The 17522-nt window shown below is 48.9% G+C and overlaps 1 protein-coding gene across 1 annotated transcript in view; it reads right to left on the reverse strand.

The window, feature by feature from the left end:
* The window catches only part of LOC138814269 (zinc finger CCCH domain-containing protein 4), a 33216-nt gene extending 18320 nt beyond the window's left edge, over window positions 1-14896 (reverse strand). Inside the window, exon 1 of the mRNA XM_070003277.1 lies at window positions 14115-14896. Coding sequence (XP_069859378.1) covers window positions 14115-14278 — 164 coding nt within the window. The 5' untranslated portion in view covers window positions 14279-14896. The remainder of the gene's footprint in view (window positions 1-14114) is intronic.
* Window positions 14897-17522: the final 2626 nt, after the last annotated feature.

Raw genomic sequence — 17522 nt, forward strand, 5'->3', positions numbered from 1 at the left:
TTATAATGGGGAAACCTAAAATCAACAAAACCTGTCCACAAGAAGTGAGACCGAAGCAGCTTTGGAATGTGGCTTAGTGGTAGAGTGCTTGCCTAGCACGCATGAAGCCTCAGGTTTGGTTCCTCAGTAACACATACACAGAAAAAGCTGTAAGTGGGGCTGGGAAGGTGGCTCAGTGGTAAAGTACTTGCCTTGCATGCATGAGGCCCTGGGTTCGAGTCCTCAGCACCACATAAAGCAGAAAAGGCCAGCAGTGGCGCTGTGGCTCAAGGGGTAGAGTGCTAGCCTTGAGCTGAAGAGCTGAGAGGCAGTGCCCAGGCCGAGTTCAGGCCCCACAGCCAACAACAAAAAAAAAAAAAAAAAAAAAAGAAGAAAAAGAAAAAAATGAGACCCTAGCCCCCAAATAACCAAGAGCTGCAGGTGTGATTTAGTGGAAGAACACCTGCCTAGGTTCCATCGCAGCACCACAAGAATTTTTTTTTAAGCTCCCAGCATAAAAATCCTCTCACCTCAATTAACTAGGCCACAAAAACAGACCAAGTCACGTGAACAGTGGTAGAACCCACCCAGGACCAAAAAGACTAATGGGGCCTGGGCACAGACAACCAAAAGCCCTCAAGGGCTCTCATTGGCTTTGTAGAAAACAACAAACCACCACTTCTTGAGGACCCTCCCTGCCTTTCACAGCCTCAAGAGGGGCTTCTCTATTAACCTCATGCCTCATCCAATGGGACCCATTAGTCTGGCTTCAAACCCAATAGGCCCAGCCCTCAAGTACTCCAGAAGCGGAGGTCAAGAGCAGCTCTTAAATACACAGAGGCAAGCCGGACACTGGTGGCTCACACCTGTAATCCTAGATACTCAGGAGGTTGCGATCTGAGGATCATGGTTCAAAACTAGCCTGGTCAGAAAAGTCTCAGTGAGACTCTTATCTCCACTCAAAAACCAGAAGTGAAGCTGTGGCTCAAAGTGGTAAGAGTGCTTAGCCTTAAGCAAAAGAGCTCAGGGATAGCCCCCAGGTCGTGAGTTCAAGCCCTACAACCAACCAACAAACAAAACAAAACCAAACAACAACAAAAAATATTGAGACCACACCTAGTCTCCTTTAGCTCCAGAGAAAACAAATGTGGAGCCACACTGTGTGGCCTCCTGTCGCTTCCTCCAACGCCGGGTTAGCCAAGGCCACTCTACAGAAGGCAGGCCACACAGGCTCTGCTCTGGGAGGGTTGGGAAGATCTTCTGACAAGGGAGGCACCTCCCAATCACCAGCTCTGTGCTCACCCACAGAAATAGCAGGATGGCCTCACCCAGGTTAAAACACCATGGAACTGGGGAAACTGGTTTGGTCCCTGGGAAGAAGCTGGTGTTGAGCCTAGGTTTCCTCTAGTGTACTCACTGGGAGTGGGGACTGGAGCAAACAGAGCTGGGTACCCCAGATGGGAAGATTCAGGTGAGCTAGAGCCATACCTTGGAGAAACTGGGAAAGTCAGGCAGGACTCAGAGAAAGATTGGTGTCCTGAAGCCAATGAAGATGATCTAAAGATTTACAGGCGCTGGTGGCTCATGCCTACAATTCTGAGATCTGAGGATCATGGTTCAAAGCCAGCCTAGGCAGGAATGTCCATGAGACATTCCAATAAACCATCCTCAAAAATGCCAGAAGTGAGCTGGGTACCAGTGGCTCACACCTGTAATCACAGCTACTCTGGAGGCTGAGATCTGAGGATCGTGGTTCAAAGCCAGCCAGGGCATGAAAGTCCATGAGACTCTCAACTCCAATTAACCACCAGAAGTGGTGCTGTGGCTCAAGTGGTAGATTACTTGCCTTGAGCTGAAGAATGAGGGGTCAGCACAAAGGCCCAGGGTTTGAGCCTCATGACTGACCAAAAAAAAAAAAAAAAAGCCAGAAGTGGAGCTGTGGTGGCTCAAGTGGTAGAGTGCAAGCTTTAAGGAACAGATGTTCAGATAGGCACATTAAAAAAAAAAAAAAAAAAAAAAAAAAAGCTAAAGAGAGCCAGATTATCTCACATTATAGGAAGGGGAAAGCTAAAGCTAAAAGAGTTGCTCACCATTCAGTCACAAATTTTTCTGAGTATCAGATGCTCAGCATGGATAACTAGCTACCTCCCCTGAACTTTCCTTGAAGGAAAGACACAAATAAGAAACAAAGACTGTGAAGCATAGTCCAGGACACAGAAGGCTGGCTCAGTACAGCCAGAGCTGGAGAGCATCCTCAAACAGGCACCAGGCCATCAGAAATACAATGGGAGGAACTGGAGTCTTAATGATCATCCAGAATGATTCCATAAGCCCTTTTCATCTCAAAGGCTTCCCTACATAGGCAGAGAAGTCCAGCATGCAGACCCGCCCTTAAAGCCCCTTTAGCCAAACACAAGGGAGGGTACCATACAAATGACCCAAGCCATCTCTGGGCGGAATGAGAATCAAAGGGAAAACTTTCCACAAAATAAGTTATGAATAGTAAGAATTTTGTTTCCCTAAAATTAAGCTACAACACTACAGATGATCTCATCCTAAAAGTCACGGGATTTTTTTGGGGGGCCCCCTCTGGGACAACACTGGATGGTTTTGGTGCATGCCCAAGGCCATCCACCACACCATGTCCTCCATGCCCCTGAGCCCTTAAGAGCTCTCTGCCCTCTGGGCAGTGTGACCTAAGTGTTTGATCTACTTTCCTCAGGCTGCTCAACTGAGAGCAGGAGAGAAGGAAAGGAAAGAGAGGAACAAAATGAAGGCCCTGAGGGAGGGAAGGTGGAACTCCTGAGGGTTGTGCACAGTACACAAAGGCACGCTCCCCCAACAGCAGGCAGATTTAAGCCGTGCCACTTCACAGGCTGCCAGCAAATCCATGTCAGAGTGGGATTAAATACCGAGGGAGTATGCTTAATAGACTGTGACATAATCCCCCAAGAAAAGTGGGGGAGCACCGCTGTGCTAATCATTTCAATCTAGACCTGCCAAGCTCTCTGGAGAGGGAGAAAACCCTGCAGTGCCGGCCTGCTCAGAGACTGCTTCGTTCCCAGGGCCTGGATTGGTAAGGTCCCACCTGCTACAGCTGGGCTGGCTGACAGAGCCCCCAGGGACAGGGAACCAACCACACAGGAAGGCTCTGAGCTGGCCCCTAGGAGGGAAAGCAAGAGGCCAGTACCTTGCCTCTAGGCCACTCTGCCTCACACCTCCTGGACAAAAGCTCCAGGCCATCAAGTTTCCATTTTCAGAACTGGCTGTTATTCTTCTTGGGTCAAAAAATAGGTGTGGAAGTCCAGTCTGAGCAATACCTCCTAGCCAAGTCCACAGGGCTCAGCAGCACATGGGGCTCGTTACATACCACAGGCTTGGCAAAAACAATACTTGATAAAGCAAACCAAATAGCTGTCTCTCTCCTAGGGTGTGCCCCTTGTGTGAGCCTTGGTTTTGCTCATCCACCCAATGGGAGTCGTATCTGCCTTCATGGCAGATACGATAATGTGGACAAAGCCCTTGACATGGGACCATCTCAAGTACTGGCCAACACCAGTGTACCTCCCACTGGGATAGCCCAGAGCTGCTGGCAGGCTGACTACCAGGCACAGATTTTGGAAAGCAATGTCCAATTCCTCGGGGACACCATTGGTCACTAGCCAACAAGCTCTACCTCCTTTGGCCTGATTATCCATGACTGTCCTCTACCAACCAGCCCTACTGAGAAAATTGCCAAGCAAGGTGTATATGCCTGTGATCCCAGCTACACATGAGGAGTAGGTAGAAGGATCAGAGTCCAAGGCCCAGCCTAGACCTGAAAAATAAAGTCAAAAAAGAAAAGAAAACGGGGGGGGGGGGGGGAAGGGGCTGAGGTATGTGGCTTCAAGTGGTAGAATCTAGTAAGCACCACACCCTAGTGGTACCAGAGTTCAAATCCTGGTACCACCAACAAAACAAAACCTGACAAAACCCACATCTCCCCTTCCTGGGCTCTAACCTATATGGTACCAAAAAGCATCAGAGTGGCTAAGCGGATGAGACCCAGAACTGAGAGCCAGGACAAAGGGACGGTGTCTCCTTATGAGAATAAAGATGGCAGAATGGAGGTTGGATGAAGTTGAAAAGGGCCAACAGCTTGTGGCTCTACCTGGTTTACAGAGGAAAAAAGAAAAAGAAAAAAGAGAGAAGATGCATAACCAAGAAAAAAAAATGGAAACTCGCTCAACAGTGGCTATTACCTGAAGATCATGAGGCGGCTAGGTTAATGTGAAGGTCGGGGTTATAATCATTAACTGCCCAGACTAAACAAATTGCCTGGGTAGGCTCTGAATGACCCATTAACTAGGGACAAAATTACAAAAATTACAAGGAGGCTCCACCTCCTCAAATGCTTAACCAGCAGCCTAAGTGCAGAAGTCCAGGATAGCAAGCCGACCCTGCAGGACGGCCAATCACTAGGAGCGAAGGCACAGACACAGGCCTTTCCTTTAGACTGGCTGGGGCTGGTTGCCTAAGGCCCCCACAGGGAGGGGACCTCAATGAGGGCTTTTCAGAGCCAGGAAATTCTTGAAATACACCTCTGGGTCACATGTTTTTCAGTGTCCTTACTACCAAGTTCATCAACCAGAAATCAAGAGCGAATGGGCTCTGCCTCAACCCATCAGGGTTCTCATGGGTGGTCACAACCCGCTCTGTGATGTTGCACCATTTCCATGGCAACATACCCACATCATGGTGAACAGCCCAGCCGTGGCAGGCACAAACCAAGCATGGGAGAAGAGAAGCTCACTCAACAGCACCCTATAACCTTCCCTTCGGTCTGAGCAACCTGGCCATGAATGATGGGCACCTGGATCCAAGCCTGTAACAGGTGACACACAAGGGATTGGGAACAATCTGAACCACAATGGGTATCTGAGACATCAACAGCTTATTGTTAATTTTACTAGGAACCATGGTGGTCTTCTGGTCATATATATACATATATATATACACAAACACATTTATACATAAATATGTATACATGCACACATATGAATATATACAAACACACAGCATAACCCTTTAAAAAAGATCCTTCTGGGCTAGGAAGGTAGCTCAGTGGTAGAGCGCTTGCCTTGCATGCATGAGGCCCTGGGTTCGATTCCTCAGCACCATATATGCAGAAAAAAAAAGCCGGAAGTGGCGCTGTGGCTCAAGTGGTAGAGCGCTAGCCTTGAGGTGAAGAGCTGAGGGACAGTGCCCAGGCCCAGAGTTCAGGCCCACGACTGGACCCAACCCCCCCCCCAAAAAAAATCCTCCTGAGCTGGGCGCTGGTGGCTCACGTATGTAATCCTAGCTACTCAGGAGGCTGAGATCTGAGGATCAAGGTTCAAAGGCATTCCGGGCAGGAAAGTCCGTGAGACTCTTATGTCCAATAAACCACTAGAAAACAGGACGTGGCACTGTGGCTCAAACAGTAGAGCTCTCGCCTTGAGCTGAAGAGCGCAGGGACAGTGCCCAAGCCCAGAGGTCAAGCCCCACAACCCACAAAAAAAAAATCCTTCTGGGGGCTGGGATGGTGCTCAGTGGTAGAGTGCTTGCCTTGCATGCATGAGGCCCTGGGTTCAATTCCTCAGCACCACATAAGCAGAAAAATCCGGAAGTGGCACTGTGGTCCAAGGAGTAGAGTGCTAGCCTTGAACTGAAGAGCTGAGGAACAGCACCCAGGCCCAGAGTTCAGGCACCATGACCACCCTCCCACCCCTGCCCCCCAAAAAATCCTTCTATTACAACAGTCATACTAAAAGATTTAGGGTAAAATGAAATGAGATCTAGGACTTGGTCTATACAAGGGAGGTGGGCCAGGCAGCAGTTGCTCATGCCTTATAATCCTAACTACTCAGGAGGCTGAGATCTGAGAATCACAGTTCAAAACCAGTGCTGGAAGCAACATCTGTGTGGCTCTTATCTCCAATAAACTATTCAAAAAGCTGGAAGTGGGTGAAACTGTGGCTTAAGTGGTAGAGCACCAGCCTCGAGCAAAGAAGAGCTCAGGGATAGTACCCAAGCTCCCAAATTCAAGCCCTGGGACTGGCACAAAAATAAATAGGCCAAGCACACATCTGCCATCCCAGCTACTCAGGAGGGGTAAGCAGGATCATGGTTCTAGCTAGTCACAAATTAGCAAGCCTTTATGTCATAAACAATCTGGATGTGGTAGTGCCAGTGCAGGCAAAAGCATGAAATTGTATCTGAAAAAGCATAGCTCAAGTGGTAGAGCTCTTGCCTGGCATCAACAAGGCTCTAAATTCAAAATCCCAGTACCGCAACAACAATTAAAAAAAATACGAGGAAGGACATTTCAACAATCTAGGGAATAACAGGTGCACAGAAAGATGTAATGAGTCATAGCAATAACCTAAACAGGACTCATCTTACAGCAAAAGGTAATGTACAACAGTCATGGTGGTACACATAAGACAATTCTTAGGAGGTAATTTGTGACCTCCTGACCATAAATCCAAGACAGCTGGGCTGGGCTTGCATAGCAAGACTATAAAAAAAAATATATAAATTAAAGATGGAAAGAATAGAACATCAAAGCAGGCAAGCAATACAAATCTAAATTCCTCTAATTCAAAAATCCTATAAGGAAATGGGGGTTAAAAACACAAACTTCATCAGCAGCTTCAAAAGGCTGACTGACCAAGGAAGAAGAAGAAAAAGCAACCTGGCTGACATAAAGTTGCCAATTTCTTGTCCAAGTAGCTTTTTCTTCACTCCCACAACTCCCACTCCCACAATTCCAAAACAAGTCACATTCAAAAGCAAGGCAATTCTCAGAACCAAGTTTCTCTTGGCATATGAATTCTCAAAACAAAGTATAATTATTTTCCTCTTAAGAGACCTGGGGTAAAGCAAATGGTTAAAAGTGCTGAGGCTCTGGGGAAGGGGTGTAGTCACAAACTCATTCTCCAAATATGGATCTGGAGCTTCCTGATTGGCCAGAGTTAAGCTGCCCAGACTGGACAGACAGATGAAAGTGGCTCTGGCCCAGGAGGCAGCTGCCTGTGTCACCCATGGGTCTGAATTTCTGTGATTACTCTGTGGCTCCACGTGGCTGGCAGGGCCTGCCTGGAATCCCAAGGAAACCTAAGCCAAGATGTATTAGGAAAATGAAAAAGGGCAATTATCCAAGCCATTTAACCAAGTGACACTAACCTGGGCCCAGCTCCTTTGATGGGTCCACAGCAGAGATGTGGTCCACTACCACACCAGGCCTCTGGGAGCCCCCAGTTTCTTCTAGTAATTGGAAATTGCATACACTTGGGATGCAATTTCAAAGTCTGGGCTACTACATTCACTAGAAGGCGTAGAACACAGAAAAGTGAACTGCTCTCAACTGGACGTGGTGAACACGGCACACCTGCCCTCTGCAAGGGCGTTCTATGATGCCTGGATTCCCCCACTCCCTCCCCGCCCAGAGAAAGAGGACTGCACTGTGCAGATACAGCAGACTAGCACAGAGGCCAGCACACTCTTTCTAGGGGCTTTTCAGGTCACATGGCTTCTGTCCCAAGTGCTCAACTCTGCCATCTGCCACTGAGGATATAAATGAATGGGCGTGGTTATATGCCAATGAACCTACAAAAATCAGGCCCAGTACATACAACTGGCCGAAATGTCCTGACTCATATCTTACGTGCTGTGGCTTCCAAACTCTTAGACCTGGACCCATATTCTTTACTTTTCTCTCAAACCAGTTTAAAAAGACACATATAACTACATTTTGCCTTTTGTATCCTCATTCTTTTGATTTTTTTTTCAAATGTGGAGAGCAATCAATCAATAGGCTTCCTATCCCACTAATAACTGCACCCTGCAGTATGAAAAGTAATACAGCAACCCCATGGCATGGGGATGGTCTGGAGATAGTCTGCTTTCCAGCACACGAGCTCTGTGACCCAGGGCACAGGGATGGTCTGGGTACAGCCTGCCTCCAGCACATGAGCTCTGTGACCCAGCACAAGTGAGGTCACCTTTCTGTTTTCCTTTCTCAGCAAATACTGAGGTTCAATGAGTGGTTGTGAAAAGCACTTAGCAGGGCTCTTTGCCCTTCCCAACAGTGCACCAGTGGAGGTGGCACTGTCATCTCTACACACAAAGGATACTGACTTAGCAGGAATCACAATACGTTTGCCAACTGCCCAGAACTCGGCCAGTGGAGGCAACCCCCAGGGGAAATGTCTGGACAGCTCCCTGCTTTCTGGCCATGGAATCTATGCTTCCAGTTCTCGGATCACGAGACAAACACAACCGGGCCAAGGGAGCCAAGTGCTCCACTAGTCCTGATGACTCTGCCTGTGACCAGGCTACTAAGCCTAACCCCACAAAGGGTTTTTCAGGAATGGACTCTGCAGCTGGAAACAAATGAGCCACTGCAGCAGCCACCATTTCTGGAGGTCAGAAACTGCAGAAGTGGGTCAGAGAAAAAGGAAACTCAAGGGCTGCTAAACGGGAACAACTTACAGCCCAATTCTAAATACAGTTCTCCAGAGAGAAGGTCCCTTGCACTCCGTGAAACATTTCTGCCAAGCCCACAACATAGCTGAGTGTGATGGTCCAGATCAGTAGAATGAAAGGATTAATTCATAAGCAGCCTGGGCTAACTAGGGAGACCTTGTAACAAATAAAACAAGAAGAAAACAAAAATCACACATACACACAGACAAAAGAAAAGCTCCAGAGAAGGCTGGCTGCCGGATGCACAGAACCTTATCTGACTCAGCCTATTCTAAACTGGTGGCACTTGCTGAGCCAGCCGGGACAGACCTTGCTCTCAGAAATCCAGGAAGGTTCAGGACTAGTTAGCAGTGGGATAAAGCTCTAGATCTGACTCACATTCCTAACCGCAGAGATGAACTCATAATGGTACCATGGCATCAGCTCATTTCAGCTTCTAGAAGAAGGCCACTGAGCAGCAAGAAATGCCTGAAGATGGCTTCCATTTACTTTCAACCCAATCGATTCCTAGCAATTAAAGCAACTGGCCACACCCCCAGATGTGAGAGAGAAGTGGACTTCCTTCAAAAACACAGATGCTATTCTTACTTCTGTTTACACAGCAGACTGTAAAAATTCTATTTAGAATTTCTCCCTAGCGGGGCTGGATCCACTGAATGCCAGGCATTGTGTGGGTGTCCTGCAATACCCATTTGACCACAATGACCCTGCAAAGTAGCCATTATGCTTGGCCCCACCCCACCCCACCACTGGCAGCTGGGTGAGACGAGCCTGAACAGTCCAATCTGGCTCCAAAATCCACACTTCTTCTTTACATTCTGTTGCCACCCATGTTCAAAAAGATGTCACCACTTGCCTGACAAACCGAGCTGAGTCACCAATTCACACAGATGCAGCAAGGCAGAAAATACAAGATCCTCTATTCAGAGCAATTTAGCCAGGAAAAGCAAACTATGTTCCCAGCAAGCATCCTGTGTTCTGCCAATGGAAAATGAGGACAGAATGCACCTGAATCTAGCACCAAGCAAGAGGCTGTGTCTTCATTCTTGTCACCAACTGGCCATCTCAATGGCCAGATGCCAGAAATCTTAAAAGCCATCCACCTGCCACAAATTATTGCTAAACCAACACAAAAGACTTTATACTCTCTACTGACACTACCAAAAAGCGAATGAGCTCTGCAATGTAGACTAGGCCAAGAGATCTGGGACAAACTTTATCTGCCACCCAACTAGTAGCTTTTCATCTGGTCCATTTCACATTAATCGTATCAAATCACCAAGATAGGATCCCCTCTGCCAATGAGCAGAATGTTCCTAATGGGTCCTTGAATTCAAGGCTTAGCAAATCCCAGCTGCCAGAAAGCTCAAAGCTTTCTGCTTCCTCCTAGGGTAACAAGGCACAAGCTAACTCAGCCATCATCTCATTGATGGTGTGCTGCGTCACTCTACCTCCCCAAGTGGGTCAGAACCAAGGGCTCGGAGCTGGAAGACACTGTCCACAGGGGCCACAATTAGGTTCTTTGGAATATGGTTTGATTTTTGAAACTACCCACAGAGACTTGAAAGATTTCATTAGTAGTTTGTTTTTTTTTTTGCCACAGAGGTATTTGCTGTAACGGTAACCGGATCTGGCATCTATGAAGAGATGTTTCTAGGGACTCTGATAGTCACAAAAAAAGCACAAAGAAAATGAAGAACTTAAGGCAACCCTTTCCCATGAGGGAAGGGAAAAGATCTAAGAGGTGGAGGCTTTTATTAAGTGCTAGATGACTAGCAAGGACCAGTATGAAACTGTTCTCCACTCAGTTGTGTCAATCTACAAATGTTAAGGGTCACATGCTCATCTCTAACATGCCAGCAATAAATGGCCAGAAAAGCCTGGTTTCCACATGTGCAAAACTATTTTCCCTTGGACTAAGACAAAAGCAAAAGGAATAATGCTTCAAACAGCTACTTCTACTTCAAGACAATTCTGGCTTGTCAAGAATCAAAAATGTAAACCTTCAAAGCAAATCCAAGGCCTATCAGACTGGTAATGGAAAAACCTTTAGGAGACTCTTCCCCACCCTCCTTGGAAGAGTAAATTTGAAGGGAATAAAAAACAAAGGGTATAATGCTATCTATATTTTCCTGTTCACAACTGTTTCTACTGGGAGATTTTGATTTACTTTCATATAAATTAGAACTTGCACCCAGAGAAAACAAAAACTTAAAAGGTTACAGGTATCTAAGATTTGCTCTTAAATCAGGGATTCTGAGTGACACCCTTTTGTTTTTGTTTTTCTTTTGCAACATCCATTAATTTCATTTTTAATTAACATTAGTACATCAGTTTAGGGGGTTTACCAAAAAAAAAAAAAAAAGTAATACTGTGACATTTCAAAATGAAAGATTACCAAAATGCAAGTTTAACTACTGGGGCTTTTTGGACTTGACAGATGAGATTCCTGAGTACAAAAACAAAAAATAAATAAATAAATAAACCTTTGTGTGGTTTAGCCTGAGAGCTTTTTAACCATTGGAAGAGATAGTTTCAAATTCAGCAAACTGGTTTAGAAAAAGTTTTGGACTTATTAAGCATTTTTCTACAATGAAGTACCCCTAAAAACTTGGATCATCAGTTACTATTCAGTTTTGGCTCTCAGCTCCCAGAGTATGAAATTTACAAAGAATGGGACAACTCCTGTTCCGCTGACCCAGTGCACTGTATTGTGTTAGATTTGTGCTTCAGACTTTTTTCTTTCTTTGCAGGATATGGTATGTTCCAGAAACTTCCTCCTCAAACAACTGATCTTACACACTTAAGACCGCCACTGCCTGGCAGTTGTGACCATTTTATGAGGAAGAACGAAACAAGTTCTGCAGTTTGCAGGTTTCCTCATTAAAGTGTAAGTGAGCATAGTTTGTCCTGAGAATGGAAGGAAAAAAAAAAAAAAAAGCAAGCAGGGTCTTTTGGAGAGGACCAGGGCAATGTGTTAGAAAAGACTTCTCTAACAAAGTATGTCAGGGATCAAAAGTAGGCCAGAGGAAAGGGGAACTTCAACGTGTTTTTTGTCTTTTAAACGATAAAACTTATGCTTGTAAAACACATCAGAAGTACAATGTTTGGTTCTGCAAGTCATTTTTGTTGTTTTTTTTTTCTTTGTACATGTAGGATGGAGTGCTGGGGACTGCAGGTGTTGTCCCCAACATGACTGGGCGTGTAACACATTTGTATCAACTTCTCATGGTCTGGGTTGGGCATGTGCTTCCGAACAAAGAACAGTGGAGACAGGCAGGCAGACTGGGGCTTGACAGTTTACAGATTTTTGTGCTTAAAACAGTACTTTACAAATGACTTGCTCAATTTAAACGTCCATCACCATTAGACATTGGAGTAAAAGGAAGAAGTTGGATCTATTTGAACCACCTTTTTTTTTGGGGGGGGGGGAGACTTTTAACTTGAATGTAGGTATCATAAACCAAATTCAGTCAGATTGTCTCCTACACATGGACCTGAAGTACCCACTTTCCTCAAAGATGAAGGCTGGAGACAAAGCAATGGATTGATATGGAAAGAGGGTCTGAAAACACAGGGGACTTTTGTCATGTTACAGTAACACTTTTTTTTTGAGCAAACTGTGTACATCAATTTTAAAAATTAAACATTGCAAGGATGTGCAAGTCTAAAAGGGCTCAACAGGGTTAGAATCCTGATTTGAACATATAAAATTCACTCTCTCAAGTATCATTTTGGTCTAAAGGCGAGGAGGGAAGCAGGCAGGAAATGGACAAAAAGAGGGAGATAACTGAATTACTCAATAAAAGAGGCTACTTACCATCCCAACCCATTGTAAGACATACACTTCTGACATAAGAGAACTCCTTAGAGGTCGAATAAAGCGTGTAAGCACCTTTTGAGTAATGCACCTGCCCAACATGGGCTTAGCGAACAGACCTTTGCTAATCTGTTTATTTCCTTGATCTGGATTCAGGCTGCATAGGGCTGCGATTCCCAGGACGATACATTTAATTAAAACAAAACAGAAAAAAAAATTTTTTTTTGTAAAGCTCACCAAACCGCTGCACCTGTGTCTCTGAATGTGGGTGGCATTTCTTTTAAAAGGCAAAGTATGGTCTGTGAAGGAGAAAGGGGAAAAGGGAGGTGGGGGTGGGGGAGAAGGGGCTGTGGAGCAAAGAGGAGAACCCTGGTTGAGACACCCCCCCCAATCTAAGGGTGAGTGGGCTGGGGGGACAGGCTGGGCCAGGGCAGCAGCCATCTGTCCAGCGCCTTCTCTTCCCCTCCCAGCCCCCACTCCCTTCAAGACTGCCTTTCCTGCCTGCCGGCCGAAACCCACCTTGCACTTTCAAACCCTCTCCGGCCACCACTTCCTCTGCCCTACCAGGAAGAGCTGGGCGAGCCTTGCACCCCCCAAAATCTTCTGTTCTAGCAGGGGAAACAAGGGCCTCCAATTTCATCCGGGAACGTGCCGGGTTGGCCCCATTATCGCCCGCCAAGAAGGGCGTGGGGAGAATCCATTTCGCACTTAATAAAAGGGCAGGAGGCGCCCCCTTTCACGCTCTGCCAAATCACTAAGAAAGGGATGGCGCCCCTTCTTACCCCGAAAGGGGCGAACCCCAGGAGACATGGGGAGGGGCGCACATTCCTCTTCCCTGTAAGGCAAGGAAACCAGACCTCACCCCGCAGAAACTAAGTCGGGGGGGGGCAGCGTGGGGGAAGGCCATCCCGCGCGGTCACCTACCTACGAAAACCAAGAGAACCCCGTCTCTCCTAAGGAAAAACGTGGGGAAGGGTATGCTTCCCCCACCCCCAAAGAGACAAGGGGCTTCGTCCATCAGAAGGGCTAAAGATGGAACCCCCTCCACCATTCTACCTTCTAGGGTGAACCTAGTTAACACCTCCCGCCAAAAAGAAAAAGGGAAAAAAAAGAGTGCCTCGGAGCCCCATCTTCTGAGGCTCTTCCCTCCCCCTCCCCGGCGAGGGCAGAGGAAAGGCTGAGCGAACCCCCACTTTTTGTCTCCTAAAAAAAAAAAAAAACTCAACTACTTCTCCGATTAGAAGCAGGGCACACCTCCCCCCAGGAGAAAGGATACTGCCAGGGGCGGGGGGACCCCCACACACACTCCACACCCCCTAAGAGAGCGGGGGCTGCTGCTCGAGATCACCCCAAAACAGGGTCCGGGGGCCCCTCCCCCAGTCCCTTCCCCGAAGCCAGGCGCGGCGGGCAGGCGGGTCGGCGGCGGCCGGGTCCGGGCGCAGGGGCGGCCGGGACCCCCGTGGGCCTCCGCAGCCCCCTCCCCCGGCGCCCCCTCCCCAGGGCGGACGGGCGAGCGCGGGGGGTCCGGGGGGCGCCTCCTCACCTTCCCCTCAGCATGGCGCCCAAAAAAGACAGAGCGAGAGCGAGGGAGAGCGGGCGAGCGCCGCGAGGGGGGGGAAACGCATGAGGCCGGGAGAGAAAGCAAGCGAGAAAGAGCGAGAGAGCGAGCGAGCGAGAGACACCCACCGACCCCGCCCTTCCTCCTCCTCCTCCTCCTCCGCGGCCCGGCCCAACATGGCGGCCGCCCCCCTTCCTCCTCCTCCTCCTCCCCCCGGGGACGCCGTCCCGGCCCGGCCGGGGGCCTGACCTGTCGTCAGGGAGCGGGAGGCAGTGGTGGAGGAGGTGCGGGGTGGCCGGGCGGGCTTCGGGGGAACACGGAGGAGGCGAAGGCGTTGATGGCGGCGGCGGTGGCGATGGCGGCGGCGGCGACTCTGATGGCGGCGGCGGGGGGGTCCCGGGCGCGGCCTCCATCGTTCCTTGGGGGGGAGGGGATGTTAATGCACGAAAAAGGACTGCTTGGGCGTGGCGGGAGGGGCACACTGGGGCTCCGGACGGCAACGGGCCGTATTATTACTATTATTATTATTATTTCCTTTTTTTTTCTTTCTCTTTGCGGTTTCCGAATCACCTTGGCGCCGACCTCCGCGTAGGCCGCGCGGCCTAGGCCCCGGCGGGCCGCTCGCCGCCTGCTTTCTCCGCTGCCCGCCCCCGGCGGACACTCGTTCCCGGGCGCGGGACCCTCGTGGGGCGGGAGCCCCGCTCGACACTCACACACGCACACACACACAGGCACGCCTGCGGGCCCCGGAAGTCCGGGGAGGGAAACTGGGACACTAGTAGGTGGTTGGGTGTAATGAGCGCGGGCCGCGCGCCATGGAGCAAAAGCGAAGGGGAAAGGGGGGGAGGCGGGGGGAGAGAACCAGCCGGAGGAAGAGAGGTCTAAAAAAATAAAAATAAAAAGATTTCAGGGGGAGAGAGGGGAACGGGCCGCGAAGACGGGCCGACTGTCTCTATCTGTCTGCCTTAGGTGCCCAAGCTGTCCGGCCCCGCCGCGGTCAGGAATTCACACAAAATGGCGGCAGGGCCAGCACAAGCCGAGAGGCTGAGACAGGAGGAAGGGCGAAGGGGGAGGCGGCGGAGAGGCGGGAGGGGTCACGTGATCCCGAGGGGGCCGGACGCCGGCGGAAACAGCCGAAAGCCTCACGGGGGGGGGGTGCGCCTGGAGGAACCGGAAGCAGCCGAAGGGCGGCGGAAAAAGCCGGAAGCCGCTGAGCAGCCGGGAAGAGCCGAAGCAGGGGGGAGGGGGGGGAAAGGGAGGGGAGCCACCGAGGCACGTGAGACCGAAGGGTGGGGTAGGGGTGGAAAGAACCAAAGTGCTGCTGGGCGGTGGGAGTAGGAAAGACAAGAAGGATGGGGGAGCCGTGAGTAGCCTAAGAAAACAGGGCCGCCCCTCCCCCGAACTGAAATACTCCGGAAATAGCCAGAGGGCGCAGCCCTGGGCCGCAGGAGGCGGAAGTAGCCGGAAGAGCACGAGCCGGGGTGAGAGGGACTCAGCGAGAGTGAGCTGCACGGGCGGGCCGGCCCAGGCCATCGTTCACTGCGCCTACAATGACTTCGGGGAACTCGGCGGAGAGCAAGCGCGGGAGAACCGAAAACTGCTAGCTTGAAGGAAGGCGGGAAGAGCCCAAAGTTTTAGGTGGGAGAGTGGGAGGGAGGAGGGAAAAATAACCGAAAGCTGGAGATCAGGTCCCTGGAGTCGGAGGTTTCCGTAGAGGGGCTGGAGCAGAGGCGGGCCGGAGATGACGTCACTAGGTAACTCGCCCGGTGACGTCACCCGTGGGGAAAATGGGGCGGGGCCTGCTGGTCTCCTCCAAGTGGGAACCGAGATTTCGCTTCCTAAACCGCGGTACAAACAAGATCTTCTTAACTCTCCCCTACCGATCTAAAAGGAGTTGATGTTCCAACTTTGTAGGTCCAGACGGGCTGGAGTCTGAACTAGCTCAAGGTTCTGGTAAAGCAAATTTTAGTGGGGGTTTTTCCCCTTAATTTTATGTAGTGAGTACATTGCTTGTCGAACTTGTCGCCCCCTCCCTCATTTTTCTCCCACTTAACCTTTCCCCTAGTAGAGGAAGTTTTAAGAGTCAAGGTTGGTACTTCATTGCCCCCTAGCAAAATGGTTCAAATCTGTGTACAGCAAAGGATGATACTGATCAAGACGCGTCCTATTCAGAAACAGGTTCACTTGCAACCCGTTTGTACAACTACTTATAGATAATAAAAATATAGCTTAAAAAATCTATGCCAAGCAAATTGTTTATTTCCGACCCACATGAGGGCTGGGAACACCCAAGTTCCAGGAAAAAAGAAAACTTGGGCATGAAGGGGAAGTCTGGAAATGGGCTGGGTGACCTCCTGGTGGGTCTTGATCTAAACTGGGGGGGGGGAGGGGTGAGAAGAGAGGAAGTCCCAAACCAATGAGACACACAAGTTGTAAGGGGCTGTAATGTACATACTTCTTGAGGGAAGAAATAAAAACATACTTGTAATATTTCTGATAAAAATGCTTAAACTTTGTTGCCACCAAACTTCCGGAAAACTCGTGTCTAAGACAGTTCAAACAGCTGAAGAGTTTGATTATAAGTCTCTTAATCTTTAACCAGGGTGTCTTCCTAGTGCTTATTTGAGTAAGCCTTCCAACTGGTCTACAAAGAACCTTATGTTTGCAATATTGGAGTTAAAATGTTGGAAACGGCTTATAATTAAGTTGTCCAAAACCTCACCAAGAGCTAATAGTGCAGGATCGTGGGGAGAGAAAGGAAAAACACTAGAATGAGCTGGACTCTGGTGGCTCACACCTGTAATCCTAGGTACTCAGGAGGCCAAGATCGGAGGATCGTGGTTTGTTGAAGACAGCCCAGGAATGAAAGTCTTATCTCCAGTGAACCACCAGAAAACTGAAAGTGGTGAAACACTAGCCTTAAGCAAAAAGAACTTAAAAACAGTGCCTCAGGCCCAAGTTCAAGCCAAAAAACAAACACCTGAGTGGGTCATGTGTAAATAGGAGGGTTGCTATGTTCCCTCCAGGCATCTTGAGTTTCTGACCCACTATTTTTTGTTATAGATGAATTAACACCGGCTACCTAGACCACTTGGGAGAGTAGCTGTCCGTTTTTGTTTTTGTTTTCCTTGTTAGCCCTTTTTGAGACTGGATCCTCACTGTGAGGTCAGGCTAACTACTTCCAATTTATGATTCTCCTGCCTCAATCTTCTAAGTGCTGGGATTACAAGTGTGTGCTTACCACACTGAGTTTATTTTATTTTTACTCTGGTGGTTCTGGGCTTTAAACTGAAGACCTGATGTTTTCTAGGCAGGAGCTCCACTGCTAGGATCCATCACGACCATCCCAGGGGACGACCACACAAGGGCAGGCAGGCACAGGAGAAAGATTATTATAAGGTTTATTAGAGAGGCCATATCTACCCCAGAAGAGGGAGCAATATGGCATCTGCCCCTATCCAGGTGGGTATCCCTTGAGGTAGTAGCATCCCACAGGTAGGTATGTATTGGAGACAGAAAGTGGCCAGCTGTATCCTGAGAACTCTCAGGCAGGGAGGAGCTCAGGTCTGGGTGGAGCTGAGGACTGGACATAGAGATAATGCTAACATCTACTACTTCATACACGATCCTGGTCTTTTTTTTTTTTTTTTTTTTTGC

Source organism: Dipodomys merriami, unplaced genomic scaffold, assembly GCF_024711535.1.
Source record: "Dipodomys merriami isolate MVZ:Mamm:240054 unplaced genomic scaffold, mDipMer1.0.p SCAF_106, whole genome shotgun sequence".
NCBI classification, from domain to species: domain Eukaryota; kingdom Metazoa; phylum Chordata; class Mammalia; order Rodentia; family Heteromyidae; genus Dipodomys; species Dipodomys merriami.